Raw genomic sequence first — 15,121 nt, forward strand, 5'->3', positions numbered from 1 at the left:
AGCTATGGAAAGAGTCAGTCGAGTTACTGATACAGATGTTGCGCAATGTCAATTCAAGTATGTTGTCATGTCCATGTTCAGCCCTCCTCGGGATGTTGTTGTATGTCGATATAGTGTTCCTCGCTCAACCAAAGACAGGCGCGGGTAGCTAGGGATGTAAGGGAATGGGATAAAATAAAATAAAAACACATCCGGGGATATTCAGCTGACCCGACCCATGACGCATGGCACACGTGATGTACAGGTGGGTTGTGAAGTGGAGGTTCATCAGCTTCCTTCAACTTTTTTCTGTTTGGCTATTTTCTCTTCAGCAGTAGTTGCCGAGGTGATCGTCCATATCTCACATCTCATCAAGGATATTGCCTGAACAGCACCTCACAGTCATAACATAATCCTATCCCCCCATCGATACTCTCAACATGTCAGCCTCAGGATCTTCCGAAGCATCTTCTTCTCGTTCGCAATCCCCTTCCGGATCAGCCTCCTCCTCCTCAAGATCTCCTTCGCCGGATTTCGATCCCTCCGCTCCCGAACCTTCAGAGTCAAACAAACAGTTCTCAGATCTGGGTATATCAGCTGAACTATGTGCGGCATGTAGCTCAATGGGGTTCAAAAAACCTACCGATATCCAAATCGAATCTATACCTCCTGCGTTGGAAGGTAAAGATATCATTGGTTTAGCCCAGACTGGATCAGGTAAGACGGCTGCGTTCAGTCTGCCCATCTTGCAGAGTCTATGGGAGAACCCACAACCTTTCTTCGCACTTGTACTTGCTCCTACCCGGTAAGTATATGATTCAGTCCCCTCTAGCCAGGTTGTTATCGCAAGCTGACCATTGTGTAATTCGCTTCTTAGTGAACTGGCATATCAGATATCCCAACAGGTTACTTCCCTCGGATCGGGAATTGGCGTCAGGACAGCTACTATAGTAGGAGGGATGGATATGATGTCTCAATCTATCGCCCTATCAAAAAGGCCCCATGTGATAGTGGCTACTCCAGGTAGATTGATGGATCATTTGGAAAATACTAAAGGATTTTCTTTAAAATCTTTGAAATACCTGGTGAGTGATCAAAAAACATATTACTTGATGTGGAAGAACGAACCATCATACTGATATGTTTGTGGATATGATAGGTTATGGACGAAGCGGATAGATTACTCGATATGGATTTCGGACCTATAATAGACAAGATATTAAAAGTGATACCTAAAGAACGGAACACCTATCTGTTCTCTGCTACGATGACAACTAAAGTTGCCAAGTTGCAGAGAGCAAGTCTGAACAAACCTGTTAGAGTTGAGGTATCTTCCAAGTGAGTGTGATTAGCTCGTCATTTGCATCAAGGGTGTTCGGTGTAGCTAATATGTTTGTTAGATATTCCACGGTATCAACTCTTTTACAGCACTACCTTCTTCTTCCCCTCAAAGCCAAAGACACCCACTTGATATACCTCACCAACGAGCTGTCCTCATCATCCATGATCATCTTCACCAGAACGGTCAACGACTCCCAACGATTGTCCATCATTCTCAGGAGACTAGGATTCCCCGCTATACCCCTGCACGGCCAGATGTCGCAATCTATGAGATTGGCCAGTCTGAACAAGTTCAAATCTGGTGGAAGGAGTATATTGGTTGCTACCGATGTGGCTAGTAGAGGTCTGGATATCCCTTTGGTCGATCTGGTGATCGTGAGTTTCTAATCTAACTCCCATCCTTCTCGCTCACTCTTCAGTAGTCATCTATCATCTATAATGGCATCCAAAGTGATCCTGACCTGACCTGTTCTCGGTTTTTCAGAACTACGACATGCCTACCAACTCCAAAGACTACGTCCACAGAGTAGGTCGTACCGCGCGAGCGGGACGTTCCGGTAAATCCATCACCTTAGTCACCCAATATGATGTCGAAATCCTTCAACGTATAGAATCGCATATAGGCAAGAAAATGATATCGTTTGACGTCGATAAAGAAGCTGTCAGTCTATTGACTGATACAGTCGCAAAGGTCAATCGGGAAGCAGCTTTGGAAATGCGTGAGTTAGGTAATGGAGGTAAAGGTGGAAAGAGAGGTAGAGATATGGGTAGCAAAAGGAAATTCGATGATGGAGATGATAGAGATAGAGATGATGATACTCATGAAGCTGGTATGGGTATGATGAAAAAGAGAAATGGGAATGGGAAAAGTAACAAGTTTAGTAATGCTGGTAAAAAGAAGGTCAGAAGGTGATGTGGGGTCGTCTTGTTATAGTACTTTAATAATGCATATTCGAAATTCATCCATCATGCATACATATATCATCAACAGTCATCTTCTAATTACGAACACCAAATAAACCCCCTTTACCAACTTTCAAAGCTACCATCCCTACTTCCCTTACTCTCTCCAGATACAAACCCAACTTACCCTCTCCAGCACCACCTCCAGTGGAAGAAGGTAAGAATTCCTCGTATAGGTGATTATCCTCTTTCGCAACTATCTTGATGAGCTCCAAAGCTTTATCCAACAATTCAGGGAAGGTAGTCGATTTCTGAATTAGGAGTTGATGTAATTGGAGGATCAAAGATGGGATGAATAGTCGACGTATGATCGATAATTCGACCTTACGTTTGGAACCTATAGACACCAAGAGTATATCTCAATCAGGTGACAGAATACAAAGAGGGAAAGAGGAAATGGAAACTAACCATTCTCGAATTTCCTACTGACTCTAAACCTCAACCATCCATCATCTTCTTCAGTAGGTTGTAAAAGCCCAATTGTCCTCTCCCAAACTCTATCTATGGCACCTAATAATGATTTGTTGTAATTATGTTTCTCCAATTTAGTAGATGTCTCCTTAGGTCGTCTATTAGGATCAGATTCTAGATCCGCCAATACCTCATACGAGCTGAATATGCTAAATAGCTTTAGGTACTCTTGATGCTCTATTAAATGGTTCTCTTCGTCTTCTGCCATTGATGAGTTGCTGAGGATTTCAAGGAGGGAAGAAGGAAGGGTACGGATGAGAGATTGGGCAGCGTTGGCTTTCCCTAGTGCTGCAAATTTAAAGAGGTAAGTCAATAAACATGTCGACACATTGAATGCAAAGCGAAAGAACACGAAGCAGTATGCTCCTAGGCTTGCTGATACGTTGGTATGTATGGTGCGGATGTCGGAAGACCAATTACTTACCCAAGAAATACCTCGCTACATCATTGGACTTGATCAATGCCTCTCCCAATGTCTCAGGCATCATAGTGAGCCATTCTATCGATCTGATCAATTGGACATCACGTTCCGACAGACCAACCGATACTGCTGTGATATCAGGTTCTGATGAAGACAGTGAAGGTATATCCTAGCCGAGATCAAAACAGAGTATCAGCATGAATAATATCAATTTTTTAAGGAAAGTGGCAGATTCAGAGAACACCATAGATTGACAAGTTTGTCATCCTTATGCATTATTTTTGTCACTCTTTGCGCCTCTATGCGTTTCGCCAAAATATGACAATCCGAAAATGTGGAGTGAGAATGAGAAACAACTCACCTCGAATGCTTCGGATAAGATCATCTTGACCGTTTCCTTAGCAATGATAGCTACATCCAAATTATGCTGTTTAGCCCTTGATAAAGCTTCCGTCCTCTGTTCTCTAGTTGCACTATGATCCATCGCTATACAAATGAACAATATCAGCTGATCAATTCAAATTTCTTTTGACCGAGTGAGTTTTACTTACCCCTCAAGAATCTCGCATAACTCTCCTCACCACTACCCTCCCTCAGACAAGCCGCGTACATAGCCACTAATGAGTCGTTCCCTTCCCTTTCGAGAATGGTCAAGTACGCTTGTATGATCGCGTTTGCAGCTGAATCAGGGACCGATTGACCAAGGGTTCGTAATGTCAAGACCAGGTGGGCGAAGAAGCGGACCAAGGGACCAACAAGTCTGCACATGTGATTGTCAGTACAAGCCTGGCGGTGAATGCGCGATACGTCAACTTAACCCACTCTGGTGAGACACTCGCTTCTATCTTTGATATCTGATCTGCAAATTGGTTGAACAACAAATCCGTACGGCCCAGAATGATCATGCGCTGAGCAACATGATATGGATCCGACATTGCGTTTCTAGGTAGGAACAAGGATTATCAGCGTAGTCCTTTACTCTATCTTAGTGAGAGACCGAGTTTCATGACAGCTTGGGTGACTGGATGAAGAAGGGCACTCACGCAACACCACCTTTCTGTACCCCTTGCATTTTCTTAAACACCTCTTCCAAACCCCCTTGAGCGATCTCGACATCCTCGTCATCTCTGCCCAACAATCCACTTTCCTCTTCCCAATATCCACCTAATTCATGCCAACGCTGTTCTAATCTATATTCTATACGATGCTGAATATGTGCCCACAGGTGATCTTCCCAGTCTTCACATGACGGTAATAGGGTGGGTAAGTCGGATATCAATGCAGCGTAGAGCTGTCTTTCGGCTGGGGAGAGGGTTGGCTATGTGTATTCCAGCCATTCAACATCGAAAAGGAACTAGGAGTCAGTAATGATAAACAGTCAAACATACATTCTTTGCAATAGCTCGACACGACTTCTTCCATAGCGCCCTACGTCTGTTACCCTCCAGCGGACTGATCGCTATACTTTCTTTGGCTGACGTGGGTACGCGAATGCAATTAGCTACATTATGCGAATACTCATCATGGGGTTTGGACCAACTCACTCATACCGCCCATTGTCCACCTTCTCCCACCCATCAACGTCGCTCCTCTCCATGGCTCACCGCCCTGTTCGCAGACCTTTATGGCTTGATCCAATTCACCGTGTCTCACCAGATCCCATAATGTCTCCAACAAAGGTGTCTGATACGTCTGATCTTCACCCGCTAAACCTTGACCATGCGGATCTCGCAGCGTGAAATCAGGATCTAACGATATCCCTCCAGCTGATCGGGCAGTCTTAGCTCGTCGTAGTGTCGATGGGAGATATCCATGTCTTGCTTCTAAAGGAGGTGCCACTGATGCAAATGGCCGAGTTTGCAAATGATCCACTAAAGTCTGTTCGCGTTACATGCTTCACATTAGTACTTTCCTGGTGATCCAGGGGGGTCAACAATACTTACAGCCCATAGAGATAATTCCGGATCTTCATTAACCAGAATCTGCATGATATCCTCTGGACTCGTATATGGATTTTCCAACATCTGCTGTTTCGATGAACCAGGTATGAAATTTGGATCAGAACGATGCAATTGGTTTCTGACCAGTCCAATCACAATACATGAGCTGATGTTTTGACGGTTTCCCGACGAAAGCTGAAGATGGACTTACTCGTAGACTGCTCTGAGTAATTGCCACGTCCTATGTTCACTTAATAGAGCTTGATGTTCTTCCAGACTTATCTGTTCTTCACCGTCAATCTCGAATGAATTGGTAGTAGGCGCTTTGGACTTGATACTACGTTCTCATGTCAGCTTGCCGTTGTTGGCCAGAAACGTAGTAGAGCGAAGCTTACACTTCCTCCAAAGCACCCATGAATGCTCTTATCAGACCCCCTTCTTCATCTAAGACCGCTTCATACCGTATAGGTGAATCTAGGGAAGACGAGTTGGATGGTCCTGCTTCGGCATACTGATCATGGTATGATGAGATTACCTTGGCGAAATTCTGATATGGCGTCGAAGTGGAGACCATCTTGCCTGTCGGAACAAAGCTTTCCTCGAGGTTGACTAATGATGAGCAGCTATCTTAGGATTGTCTGTCTATGATTGTCAGTGATGATAGCTTTGAGATGAGGAACATGGAAATGCATTGTGTTGAGCGTGTAGAGGTATCCCACGTCATCAGACCCCAGCATGGAATCGGAGCTATCAGATCCGCGATGACACAGTCACGTGATCTGTGTATGCGATCTAGCACTCGAGACACTGGCAGGGTGATGGATGAATGATGAAGGAAGCCTGATTAATCATATGAGACGTTATCGTGACTCCATTCTTCCCCTTCATCGATAGTCAACAACCATAAGACAGTATCAAGAGTGATACCTTCACCATCAACCAGGTCTCCAGTATCCTCAGCTTAAGCTCGCTTTGCGAAACCAAACATATCAAACGCGGAACCACCTTACTTCAATTGACCCCTTTCCCTTCGCATCCAATCCGCCACCCTGAAGTCCCATCCACCTTCGCTCGCCGACCCAGCCCATCCGCCTAATAACAAACGACCTCGTTCCCCTTCTCCTTCAGATCCTGCAGAACAGGCCAGAAAGGCGATAAAGAAAGAAGCAGAGAAAGAAACAGTCACTTCGCCACCTACACCACCTGAAGAAGGACAGAAGATGTCTTCGGACGGTGATAACGATGATTTCCTATATGAGGATGAGTACGACGATCAATTCGATCAGGATGGTGAGTGGCTTATTTCAGCTCGATTGTGACAAAGCAGACCATCCTCAGGCAACTAGAGCTGACAGAGTATCGATAACTTAGATATCGATTCCACGTCTGAACCTGATGTCTACGACGCTATGTCTCCCGCTATAGAAGGTCAGTTACATGTTGGTCCTTCCATATATTCATGAGAGCTGACGATATATATGATTCTGTACGACTAGAAGCACCACAGAAGAAACCTTACGATGTCTCATGGAAAGTGAAGACACTACAGGAAATAATCGATATGCAGAACAAAGAGATAACCAAGGTTCAATCGTTATTGGAAGTTCCCGTGAGTCTTTCTCTCATCTTGACATAACTCTATTGTATAATACGAATTGATGCTGACCATAATTTCTCGTCATAGGCATCAAGCGCAGCTATATTACTCAGACACTATGTGTGGAACTCCGAGAAATTACAAGAACAATTTTGGAATGATCCCGCTCAAGCATTGGAAGAAGCAGGCTTATCACCACCTTCATCACCTACTACCCACACTTCCAGTCTTCCATCGCCCTCATCCCCCATCAAACGATCTACCAGATCACTCAAACCTGGTCCATCATCTTTCTTAAAGCGTACTAAATCGGCTCAGCCCACTGGTCAATTCGAATGTCCAATTTGCTGTATGGAATACGATTATTCATCAACTTATTCGATGGGATGCGATCATCGCTTTTGTAAAGATTGTTGGATAGAGTATTTGACTGGGAAGATCAAAGGTGAAGGTGAAAGTGCGAAAATACAATGTATGGAAAGTGGATGTAAGAGGCTAGTAAGGGAGGAAGTCATAGATGATTTGGTGACTCATGATATATCGAAACGGTAAGCTGGTTTTTCCCCGTGTTATCGATGACTTCGTGAAAGTAGCTTACAGTCTTGAACAGATATCATAATCTTCTAAATGCAGCTTTCGTAGCTGATTCTCCCACTTTACGTTGGTGTCCTCATCCCAATTGCGAGTACATCATTGAATGTTCCCAGGCGCCCACGAGGATGCTTAACCAGCTGGTGCCGACGGTAGAGTGTAAATGTGGTCACGATCTCTGTTTTGGGTAAGCTACTACTTCCCTCGTAATCGCGAAAGGATTTTAAGCTTATATCTGGGAACAACATGCAGCTGCGGATACTCAGCAAGTCATCGTCCCGTCTTATGTCGGATCGTGAAGTTATGGGAGAAGAAATGCGCAGATGACTCGGAAACAGCTAATTGGCTTCAAGCAAATACGAAAGAATGTTCGAAATGTCAATCCACGATAGAGAAAAACGGTGGGTGCAAGTGAGTCAGCTGCGAATCTGCATTAGAAGTGAAAACGAAATATAGCTGACAGATGGGATCATCAGCCATATGACATGTAAGAAATGCAAATGGGAATTCTGCTGGGTGTGCATGGGGCCATGGTCAGAACATGGTACCTCATGGTATCAATGTAATCGATATGACGAGAAATCCGGTATCGATGCGAGAGATACCCAAGCCAAGTCGCGAGCTAGTCTCGAAAGATATTTGCACGTGAGTGTACTAGCCATCTTCCTATTTCTGCCGGGAACGCCTTCACTTACCTGTCCTCCATGATTTAGTATTTCAACCGATGGGCAAATCATGAACATTCAGCTAAACTTGATGCAGAATTCTACCAGAAAACAGAAAAGAAGATGGAACAAATGCAGAACAGTGGTAATTTATCTTGGATCGAAGTCCAATTCGCGAAACAAGCTGTAGATGCTGTGATCAAAGCTAGAATCACGTTGAAATGGTCTTACTGTATGGCTTTCTAGTAGGTATTCAATTTCTCCCTCATTCGCATACCACTTTTTTCCCGATGCTAATTTACTTTGGTCATCAGCCTGAAACGAAATAATATGACCGAGCTGTTCGAAGATAATCAGCGTGATTTGGAAAGAGCTGTCGAGAATTTGGGATACCTGTTGGAACAGAATATAAGTGATACGGATAGTATAGCCAAATTGAGACAGGATATCACCAATCAAGCTGTATGTATCGAATCATTTCGGCCTTTTTCACCCTTTCAACACAGCAAATGGAGTGACAATAGCTGATGGCACCGATATACAGGCATACGTTCAGAAGCGACACGACATTCTGATGGATGATACTCTAAGGGGATACCTCGAGGTGAGCACAACTGGCGATTGGTAGTCGATGATAGCTGACGAGCGTTTCTATGTAAGCGTCGATGGGAATTTACGGTAGATACTTAACTGCGCTTCAAGCCGACAACGCCTGATGACAGAAGATCGATCGCACAGTAGATAGATGTATGGGTATGGGGTGACACAGACAGTGATATTCCGCCTGATTTATAGATTTCTCAGAAGTTAACAAGTTGTAACCTTTTCCATTCATTCTTTCTCTATTCTCATTCTCAAGTTTTCAAACACTGTTGAGCATAGTATCTCTAGTATGTCAATCATGAAAAATAATATGGCTTTCGCGTACCATGCGTTGTTCGCCTCCTGCGCTTAGGTTAGACCAAGAAGACTCTCGCACTATCTATCCAGCGGTGGAGGTACACCACTCCGTCATAAAGTCTACTGCAACCAGCCTCCATGATTTAGACACGAAACTCACCTTTCAATCATTTTCACCTGTATATACAACCAGTTCGTTCATACCCCACTCAAAAGCATGTCCAAGTCGCAGGATCTCACTCCGCAACCACATCATGCTCGACGCCTACTCTCAGAGCTGATCTGTTATATCGAGGGATTCGATCTGACCCAGTTGATGTATCGTGCTCCGATATTGGATAGGATACGGTATGAACCTTGGGGTCAAGATGAAATCATGGGATGGAAGAAGTGGTTCGATGGTGTTGAGAATCATATGAGGCTACTGGATGCTGTGGGTACAATTTATCATCCTACATCGCAATGATCAATCCATGTCTCGATGTTCTGTCCACTTCCACTTGGTTCGTCCAAAGTTACTGCAATAAATCTCCTCACTCAAATGCCTTAAGAATCGAGTTTCGGTCTGATGCTGAGTGAATATACACTTTATTTATAGATGATCGAATCGGGTATACCACCTAAAGACGATCCCATCCCGACTGTTCTCAACCTCATCACGTACTGGAAAATCATCATTACTTCCGACTCGCCGATAGTAGGTGTGAAGATGAGTATGGGTGGGGATAAGAGGTTGAATAACCCTTGGCCAATGAACAAGCCTCCGCATGGTGGTAAGATCAAGGGAAAGGGAAAGGAGAAGGAGAAAGAGAAGGAAGTCTGGGTAGATGTTATTGCTCAAGGTGGAAGAGAATGGAAAAGGATATACAGGTGAGTCCAATGATCATATGAACCTTTTTCTGACATGAGGAGCTGACGGATACTGACACCACTTTGTGTTGACCTGTTAGTAAGAAGATATCCCACCTGTTGGCGGAATTCAGAGAAGCGGATTCATATATAAACAGCGATTACGATTCTGATTCATCTTCTACCTCCGCCTCTTCAAGCAAGTCAAAACCCATACCTGGAATGGATAATTCCCTCATCACGACTGCACAAGATCTACTTCGTGCTGCAAGTCTAGTGGAGCGTATACCTGGTGCTCCTGTACCTAAGATAACCATCCATCTTACCAGGATCCCTTCATCCCCTAAAGATATATATCGAGAAAACGACCCATCCCTTCAGCGGGACAGTGAAGAAGCAGAAGAGCAAGAGGAAGATGTGGAATGGCCAGATGATCGTATACCCCTCACTTTTCAGAAGATCCGAGAATTGGGTGTCAACCTGACATTTGGCGATCTATCGCAGACATCCCTATCCTCTCTGCATGGTCCGACCGTTCCAGCTGAACCTATACCGAGCCTAAAATTCAATTTGGATATAACCACCTTGATGGGACTTTGCTCGGACGTTCTTCATCATCCCTTACCTACATCTAAGGACGAAGCTGCATCTCGATCTCTCAGACCCACTAGTCATCTATTGCGTAACGCCGAAGGGGAAGTAGTATTAGTATCGAGAGGGAGGGATGGGACAGGTAAGACCAAGAATAAACTCAAACGTCAGATTGATATTGATAATGATGAAGAAGGGGAGTATGAGAGATTGAAGGGACAAAGCCAAAATTCAATCGAACTGTATAAATGTATATTAGAAGAGATGGAAAGACCTTTTATTGAAGAATTCAATAACGTCATTCAACAAGCTTGGAAAGATCAAAGATCAAATTCATCAAGACGGCTAGATGACCTGAAGGTCGATGGTGATCCTCAACAACCTCAAGTGGAATTTTGGACTACACTCGAAGCTGCTCAATATACTTATGAAGCACTTTCGTCTGGACCCGCACACGGACATGGAATGGAACAACTTCGCATGCGGAGGATGTTAGGTTTAGAACAAGGTTATTTCTTCGAAGGAAGTAGGTATCAAGGTAATGAAGGTTATTTGAAGGATTTGAAAATAAAGATATTCGATCTGGACGAAAAAGTCTTTAGGCCGAGGAGCATTGAGGAGGTCCTGAAAAACGCTAGGGAACGCGGTGAAGGTCTATCAACAACCAATAGAAACGCTACCGATCAAATAAGAGCCGATCAAGTTGGGAATGGGGATGTTGGGGTAGATGGGAAAACAGGATTCCATCAGACTTTATATTCTATCACTTCCCTATTCCTAAATCAATATTACCTATCCTTAGTTCCCGACATTGGCAATGACCAGAATATCAGAAAAAGTTCAAATGGCAATGAAAAAATCAAATCTCAAAATCTCACCATCAACCTACCCAATTTCCTCCAGCCTCGTAAATTACCTACACCACCTATTGCCAAAATATCCTTACCGTTCCCTGTAGTTTCTCTGCATTCGTTGAATCGCGGTGCGAAAGAGGGTATGACGACGATCATGATGGGTACTGCGACTTTGAAGGAGGTCTGGACTCAGGTAACGTGGAGGTTAAGAGGTTGGGAGAGAGGTTGGTATAATTGGGATGATGAAGAGAGAAAAAGGGAAAAGGGGAATGCAGCTGTTATGATTTTCCCGTATAGGGTATTTGGAGAAGGTAAGAGGGTGAGATTTCAGAAGGGAGATTATTCTTATCCTACGACAGATTGGTGGGATGAGGAGGAGACGGCGTGAGCTCATTAGCATTAGGAGATAAAATCGAGAATGAAGGGTACACGTCATATATCTTGCATGATGAAAGATACCTTTTGGGCATGTATATTATAATAATATTGATAACAACAACATAAAACATATACAAGTACAGTCTACTGGTAGCGATTTACATGAAACGATGATGGAAAACCCGGAACATCTCTCATCAACGAGGTCTCGTCGGAGTGGCAGGGTTGACAGACATTACATCATAGCTAATGGATCTTTGAGAGGATGAATTACAAATTGTCAGTTCCTCTGACAAACAGATAGACCAGCAGACAGATGGTTCCACTTACCATCACCATCATCACTATATTGTGTATCATCATTACCCCTTCTGCCATTGTCAGGACTTATCGGTTCATCCTTCACTTTCACATTTGATTGATTCTGATTATTCGTTTTCCTCTTGTTTGTCATTGAAGCAGTGGATGAACGAGGTTTGCCATTGGGCGTCGAGTTGGAATTCGGATGTATCGTCGGTGTCCGAGTCGTTGTATGATACTTCGTCCGAGATGAATATGTATTCCTAGGTGATGGAGTCTGATCATTGGATTTCAGCTCTCATTTCTCAGTTCCCGATATTGTAAAAACTTCTGGTGTACGCATTAAAGGTAGACGTTTTCACTCACATGTAGGTTATGCGAATGATATCGATCTTCATGATTCTCCCGGTCATCCTGGTCTATCTGCTCATCTCCCGACTCCTGATCTGAAACGGAATCCTCCACTCTCCTGCGCTTTTTCGACTGAGATCTGAGAGGCGGTAAGACGGGTGATACAGATAAGGGCACTTTGGAAGATGAAGCGATCTTCGTCTGATCTTCCTGGTTTCGGGTGGTAGCATTTGTACGTCGCTTTGCTAATACTGAAATTGAAGCTGAAGCCGAGGTAGCTCGGGACTTTGATATCTACAGTATGTTTTCATAAGATTTTCCTCTTAGCTCACTCGACTGGAATGACTGGCACACAAAATGAGAGATGCTTACAGGTGTTATACTATTCCTCTTACTCTGACCATCCCCATCCGCATCCACATCGACCTGTCCATTATCTAATAAACCTTTTATGCTCTTCCTCAGATCCTGATACCTATCTTGCCACAGCCTCACTTCATCTTTCAGTTCGCTATGTCCCTGCAATAACGAATTATGCGCATTGAGTAAATCCACATGATCACCTTGTAATGTCCTATACTGCTTTTGAGTGACTTCCAACTCATCTTCAGTTTCAGATAACTTTGATTCGGCTTTCGATAGTATTATATTCTCGCTTTCTAGCTCAGCTATGCGGAGCTTGTACTCTGTATTCGTCTGAAGGATACCTTTGTTTAGGAATGTGGCCAGTTCAAGTTCATGTTTGAGGGATGATATTTGGGATTCGAGTTTGGTTAGATGTTGTCTTGACATCTTGACGACAGTCATGCACCGACCTCTCGCTGTCGTGTACCTTTTGAATGATAATTGTGGTGAAATGATATACCGATCAAAATGATCATATGATTGGTGTTGATGGACGTTATATGCCAGTGAAATGATCCAGATGAGGACGAAGATCAAGATATAAACGATAACATTACTCGAGGTAACTTGGACGACGCGAAAATATCAGGAACGAGCTCTTCGTCAACCTTTTCTTCTCTTCTTCACCGTCATCATTCATCACTATCACCTATACTTGTCGATACCATCGCTAGCTTCCGTTTGCATACTCCCAGACTCATAGTGAAGGAATTTGTATCAGCGTATCGACCCAGTAAATATCGATATCGTCCACCTCAACTCTTCTCACCATGTCAGAATCCCCCGAAAGGCGTCATTACAGACGAGATTCCCGCTCACCCCGACGTAGAGAGTACGTATCGAAGGGAGCAGGTAGGTCATCGTCCAGAAGGAGATCACCAGGTCCATCGAAACCTTACGATAGAAGACCGAGGGATAATGGGTATGGAGATAGGAATAGGGTGAGGGATAATGAGAGTAAGAAAGGCTATAGTGAGAAGGATAGGGAGAAGGAAAGAGCAGTGGATAGGAAGAGATATGATGGGGATGTGAAGAGGGAGGTGAGTCTGGTCAATCATATTCACTCGTCTCATCTCCTATGCTGGGTGAAAGAAATGCTGTCGATTTGGGCAGCGAAAGTACTGATGTTAGTATTGTTTATGGATGATAGGACCCAGACGCACCCACGGTCGAACCTGAAAAACCAAACTTTGGTAATTCAGGTTTACTTGCCAAGGAGACGAATACGATCAAAGGTGTAGAAGTGAAATACAACGAACCTCCAGAAGCTAGGAAACCAACAAAGAATTGGAGACTTTACGTTTTCAAAGGTTCCGAGCAGGTCGGTGAGTTATCCTGACTTAGTCCCACTACGACTGGCTGTCAGAACAGACGGAGAACCTACGTTGGGCAAGAGCTGACAAGACGAATGGTATAGATCTTATACATATATATAGACAGTCATGCTACCTTATAGGGAGAGATACAGTGGTGAGTAAAGCCGATATTATGCAAATCAACCTAGAAGCAACTAACCCCAAGTATAGGTCACCGACATACCCATTGCTCACCCTTCTTGTTCTAAACAACATTCTGCTATACAGTACCGTCAGATATCGGAGAAGAATGAATACGGTGATGTGACGACGACAGTCAAGTGGGTCTCAAAACTCCATTTCCCCTCACTACCCTTTGTTACATACTTGGTCCCTCTCAACGTCCGATGAACCGCATTCTCTCTCACTTCTACCTTTCTCTCTCTTTCCCTTCGATCTTCCTGGATCTGCCGAGACTGACCATTTGCTGTGCAGACCTTTCATCATTGATCTGGAATCTACAAATGGGACGTACGTCAATGACGTGGAAATACCAAAGTCAAGGTGAGTAGTCCGCTCTCGGGATCATTACCAAATACGAGGCGAGGCTCGGCTGATCTGCTTGTCACACGGTTAGGTATTACGAACTGCGTGGTAGTGATGGTAAGTCTTTACTCAGGCACTATGATCGAACATGGCTGACTATTGAGGCATGTCTAGTGATCAAATTCGGTACCAGTTCAAGAGAATATGTCTTATTGGCAGAGGATGCCTCAGCATAAGTAATATGAAGCTTCGCCTTCTGAGCGTACAGCCAAATGAGGGGTAATAACATTTGAGAAATGGGAGAGAAAAAGCATGTGGACAGAGGGGGAGCAGAAATGTCACATTACCTATGCATACGATTGTAATTTAGTGAGTAACACTGGATTAGCATTTCGGGCTTTGCACTCCCATGATTTTTTGTGATCGATTTAGACCACTGATCTGATCCAAGGCAAAGTGAGAGGTTTAATAGAGGAGGTTTGAAATCGGAGAGATACGAGAATGGGCTCTCCTCCAACACACACACACACACAAATCATGCACATATCGTGCACACAGCCAAGAAGCAAACATACACACAAGCCACCCAGCTATCCTTACAGACAAACAAACAAAACGAGACCACGAATTTCCCTAACCTTAGAGCAACGACATGTCAAGCTCGTTGTCCAGGAGTAGGCGCAT

General features: G+C 44.0%; 6 protein-coding genes across 6 annotated transcripts; 4 read left to right on the plus strand and 2 right to left on the minus strand.

The window, feature by feature from the left end:
• Window positions 1–419: 419 nt before the first annotated feature.
• On the plus strand, window positions 420–2,233 carry L199_005203 (ATP-dependent rRNA helicase RRP3; the record flags this gene model as incomplete). Its single annotated transcript, XM_064890917.1, has 5 exons — window positions 420–784; window positions 857–1,064; window positions 1,139–1,317; window positions 1,380–1,695; window positions 1,805–2,233. 5 exons carry the CDS (start codon window positions 420–422, stop codon window positions 2,231–2,233), a joined length of 1,497 nt encoding a protein of 498 aa, XP_064746989.1.
• Window positions 2,234–2,318: 85 nt separating this feature from the next.
• Window positions 2,319–5,689, minus strand: L199_005204 (uncharacterized protein; the record flags this gene model as incomplete). Its single annotated transcript, XM_064890918.1, has 12 exons — window positions 2,319–2,620; window positions 2,692–3,042; window positions 3,179–3,344; window positions 3,537–3,661; window positions 3,727–3,935; window positions 3,998–4,117; window positions 4,219–4,493; window positions 4,564–4,649; window positions 4,720–5,053; window positions 5,119–5,254; window positions 5,327–5,452; window positions 5,511–5,689. The coding sequence occupies 12 exons, from the start codon at window positions 5,687–5,689 to the stop codon at window positions 2,319–2,321; spliced, it is 2,409 nt and encodes an 802-aa protein (XP_064746990.1).
• Window positions 5,690–6,335: 646 nt separating this feature from the next.
• Window positions 6,336–8,658, plus strand: L199_005205 (uncharacterized protein; the record flags this gene model as incomplete). The annotated part of the gene is made up of 11 exons (XM_064890919.1): window positions 6,336–6,405; window positions 6,487–6,543; window positions 6,612–6,724; window positions 6,800–7,260; window positions 7,323–7,490; window positions 7,556–7,714; window positions 7,780–7,948; window positions 8,017–8,213; window positions 8,283–8,430; window positions 8,513–8,572; window positions 8,629–8,658. The coding sequence occupies 11 exons, from the start codon at window positions 6,336–6,338 to the stop codon at window positions 8,656–8,658; spliced, it is 1,632 nt and encodes a 543-aa protein (XP_064746991.1).
• A 427-nt stretch (window positions 8,659–9,085) lies between these two features.
• Window positions 9,086–11,550, plus strand: L199_005206 (uncharacterized protein; the record flags this gene model as incomplete). The annotated part of the gene is made up of 3 exons (XM_064890920.1): window positions 9,086–9,301; window positions 9,467–9,738; window positions 9,819–11,550. 3 exons carry the CDS (start codon window positions 9,086–9,088, stop codon window positions 11,548–11,550), a joined length of 2,220 nt encoding a protein of 739 aa, XP_064746992.1.
• A 225-nt stretch (window positions 11,551–11,775) lies between these two features.
• On the minus strand, window positions 11,776–12,983 carry L199_005207 (uncharacterized protein; the record flags this gene model as incomplete). The annotated part of the gene is made up of 4 exons (XM_064890921.1): window positions 11,776–11,795; window positions 11,871–12,117; window positions 12,207–12,485; window positions 12,564–12,983. The coding sequence occupies 4 exons, from the start codon at window positions 12,981–12,983 to the stop codon at window positions 11,776–11,778; spliced, it is 966 nt and encodes a 321-aa protein (XP_064746993.1).
• A 383-nt stretch (window positions 12,984–13,366) lies between these two features.
• L199_005208 (uncharacterized protein) lies at window positions 13,367–14,673 on the plus strand (the record flags this gene model as incomplete). The annotated part of the gene is made up of 7 exons (XM_064890922.1): window positions 13,367–13,636; window positions 13,747–13,921; window positions 14,014–14,066; window positions 14,123–14,232; window positions 14,387–14,455; window positions 14,529–14,554; window positions 14,612–14,673. 7 exons carry the CDS (start codon window positions 13,367–13,369, stop codon window positions 14,671–14,673), a joined length of 765 nt encoding a protein of 254 aa, XP_064746994.1.
• Between the last annotated feature and the right edge of the window lie 448 nt (window positions 14,674–15,121).

Source organism: Kwoniella botswanensis, chromosome 1 (assembly GCF_036426115.1).
Source record: "Kwoniella botswanensis chromosome 1, complete sequence".
NCBI classification, from domain to species: domain Eukaryota; kingdom Fungi; phylum Basidiomycota; class Tremellomycetes; order Tremellales; family Cryptococcaceae; genus Kwoniella; species Kwoniella botswanensis.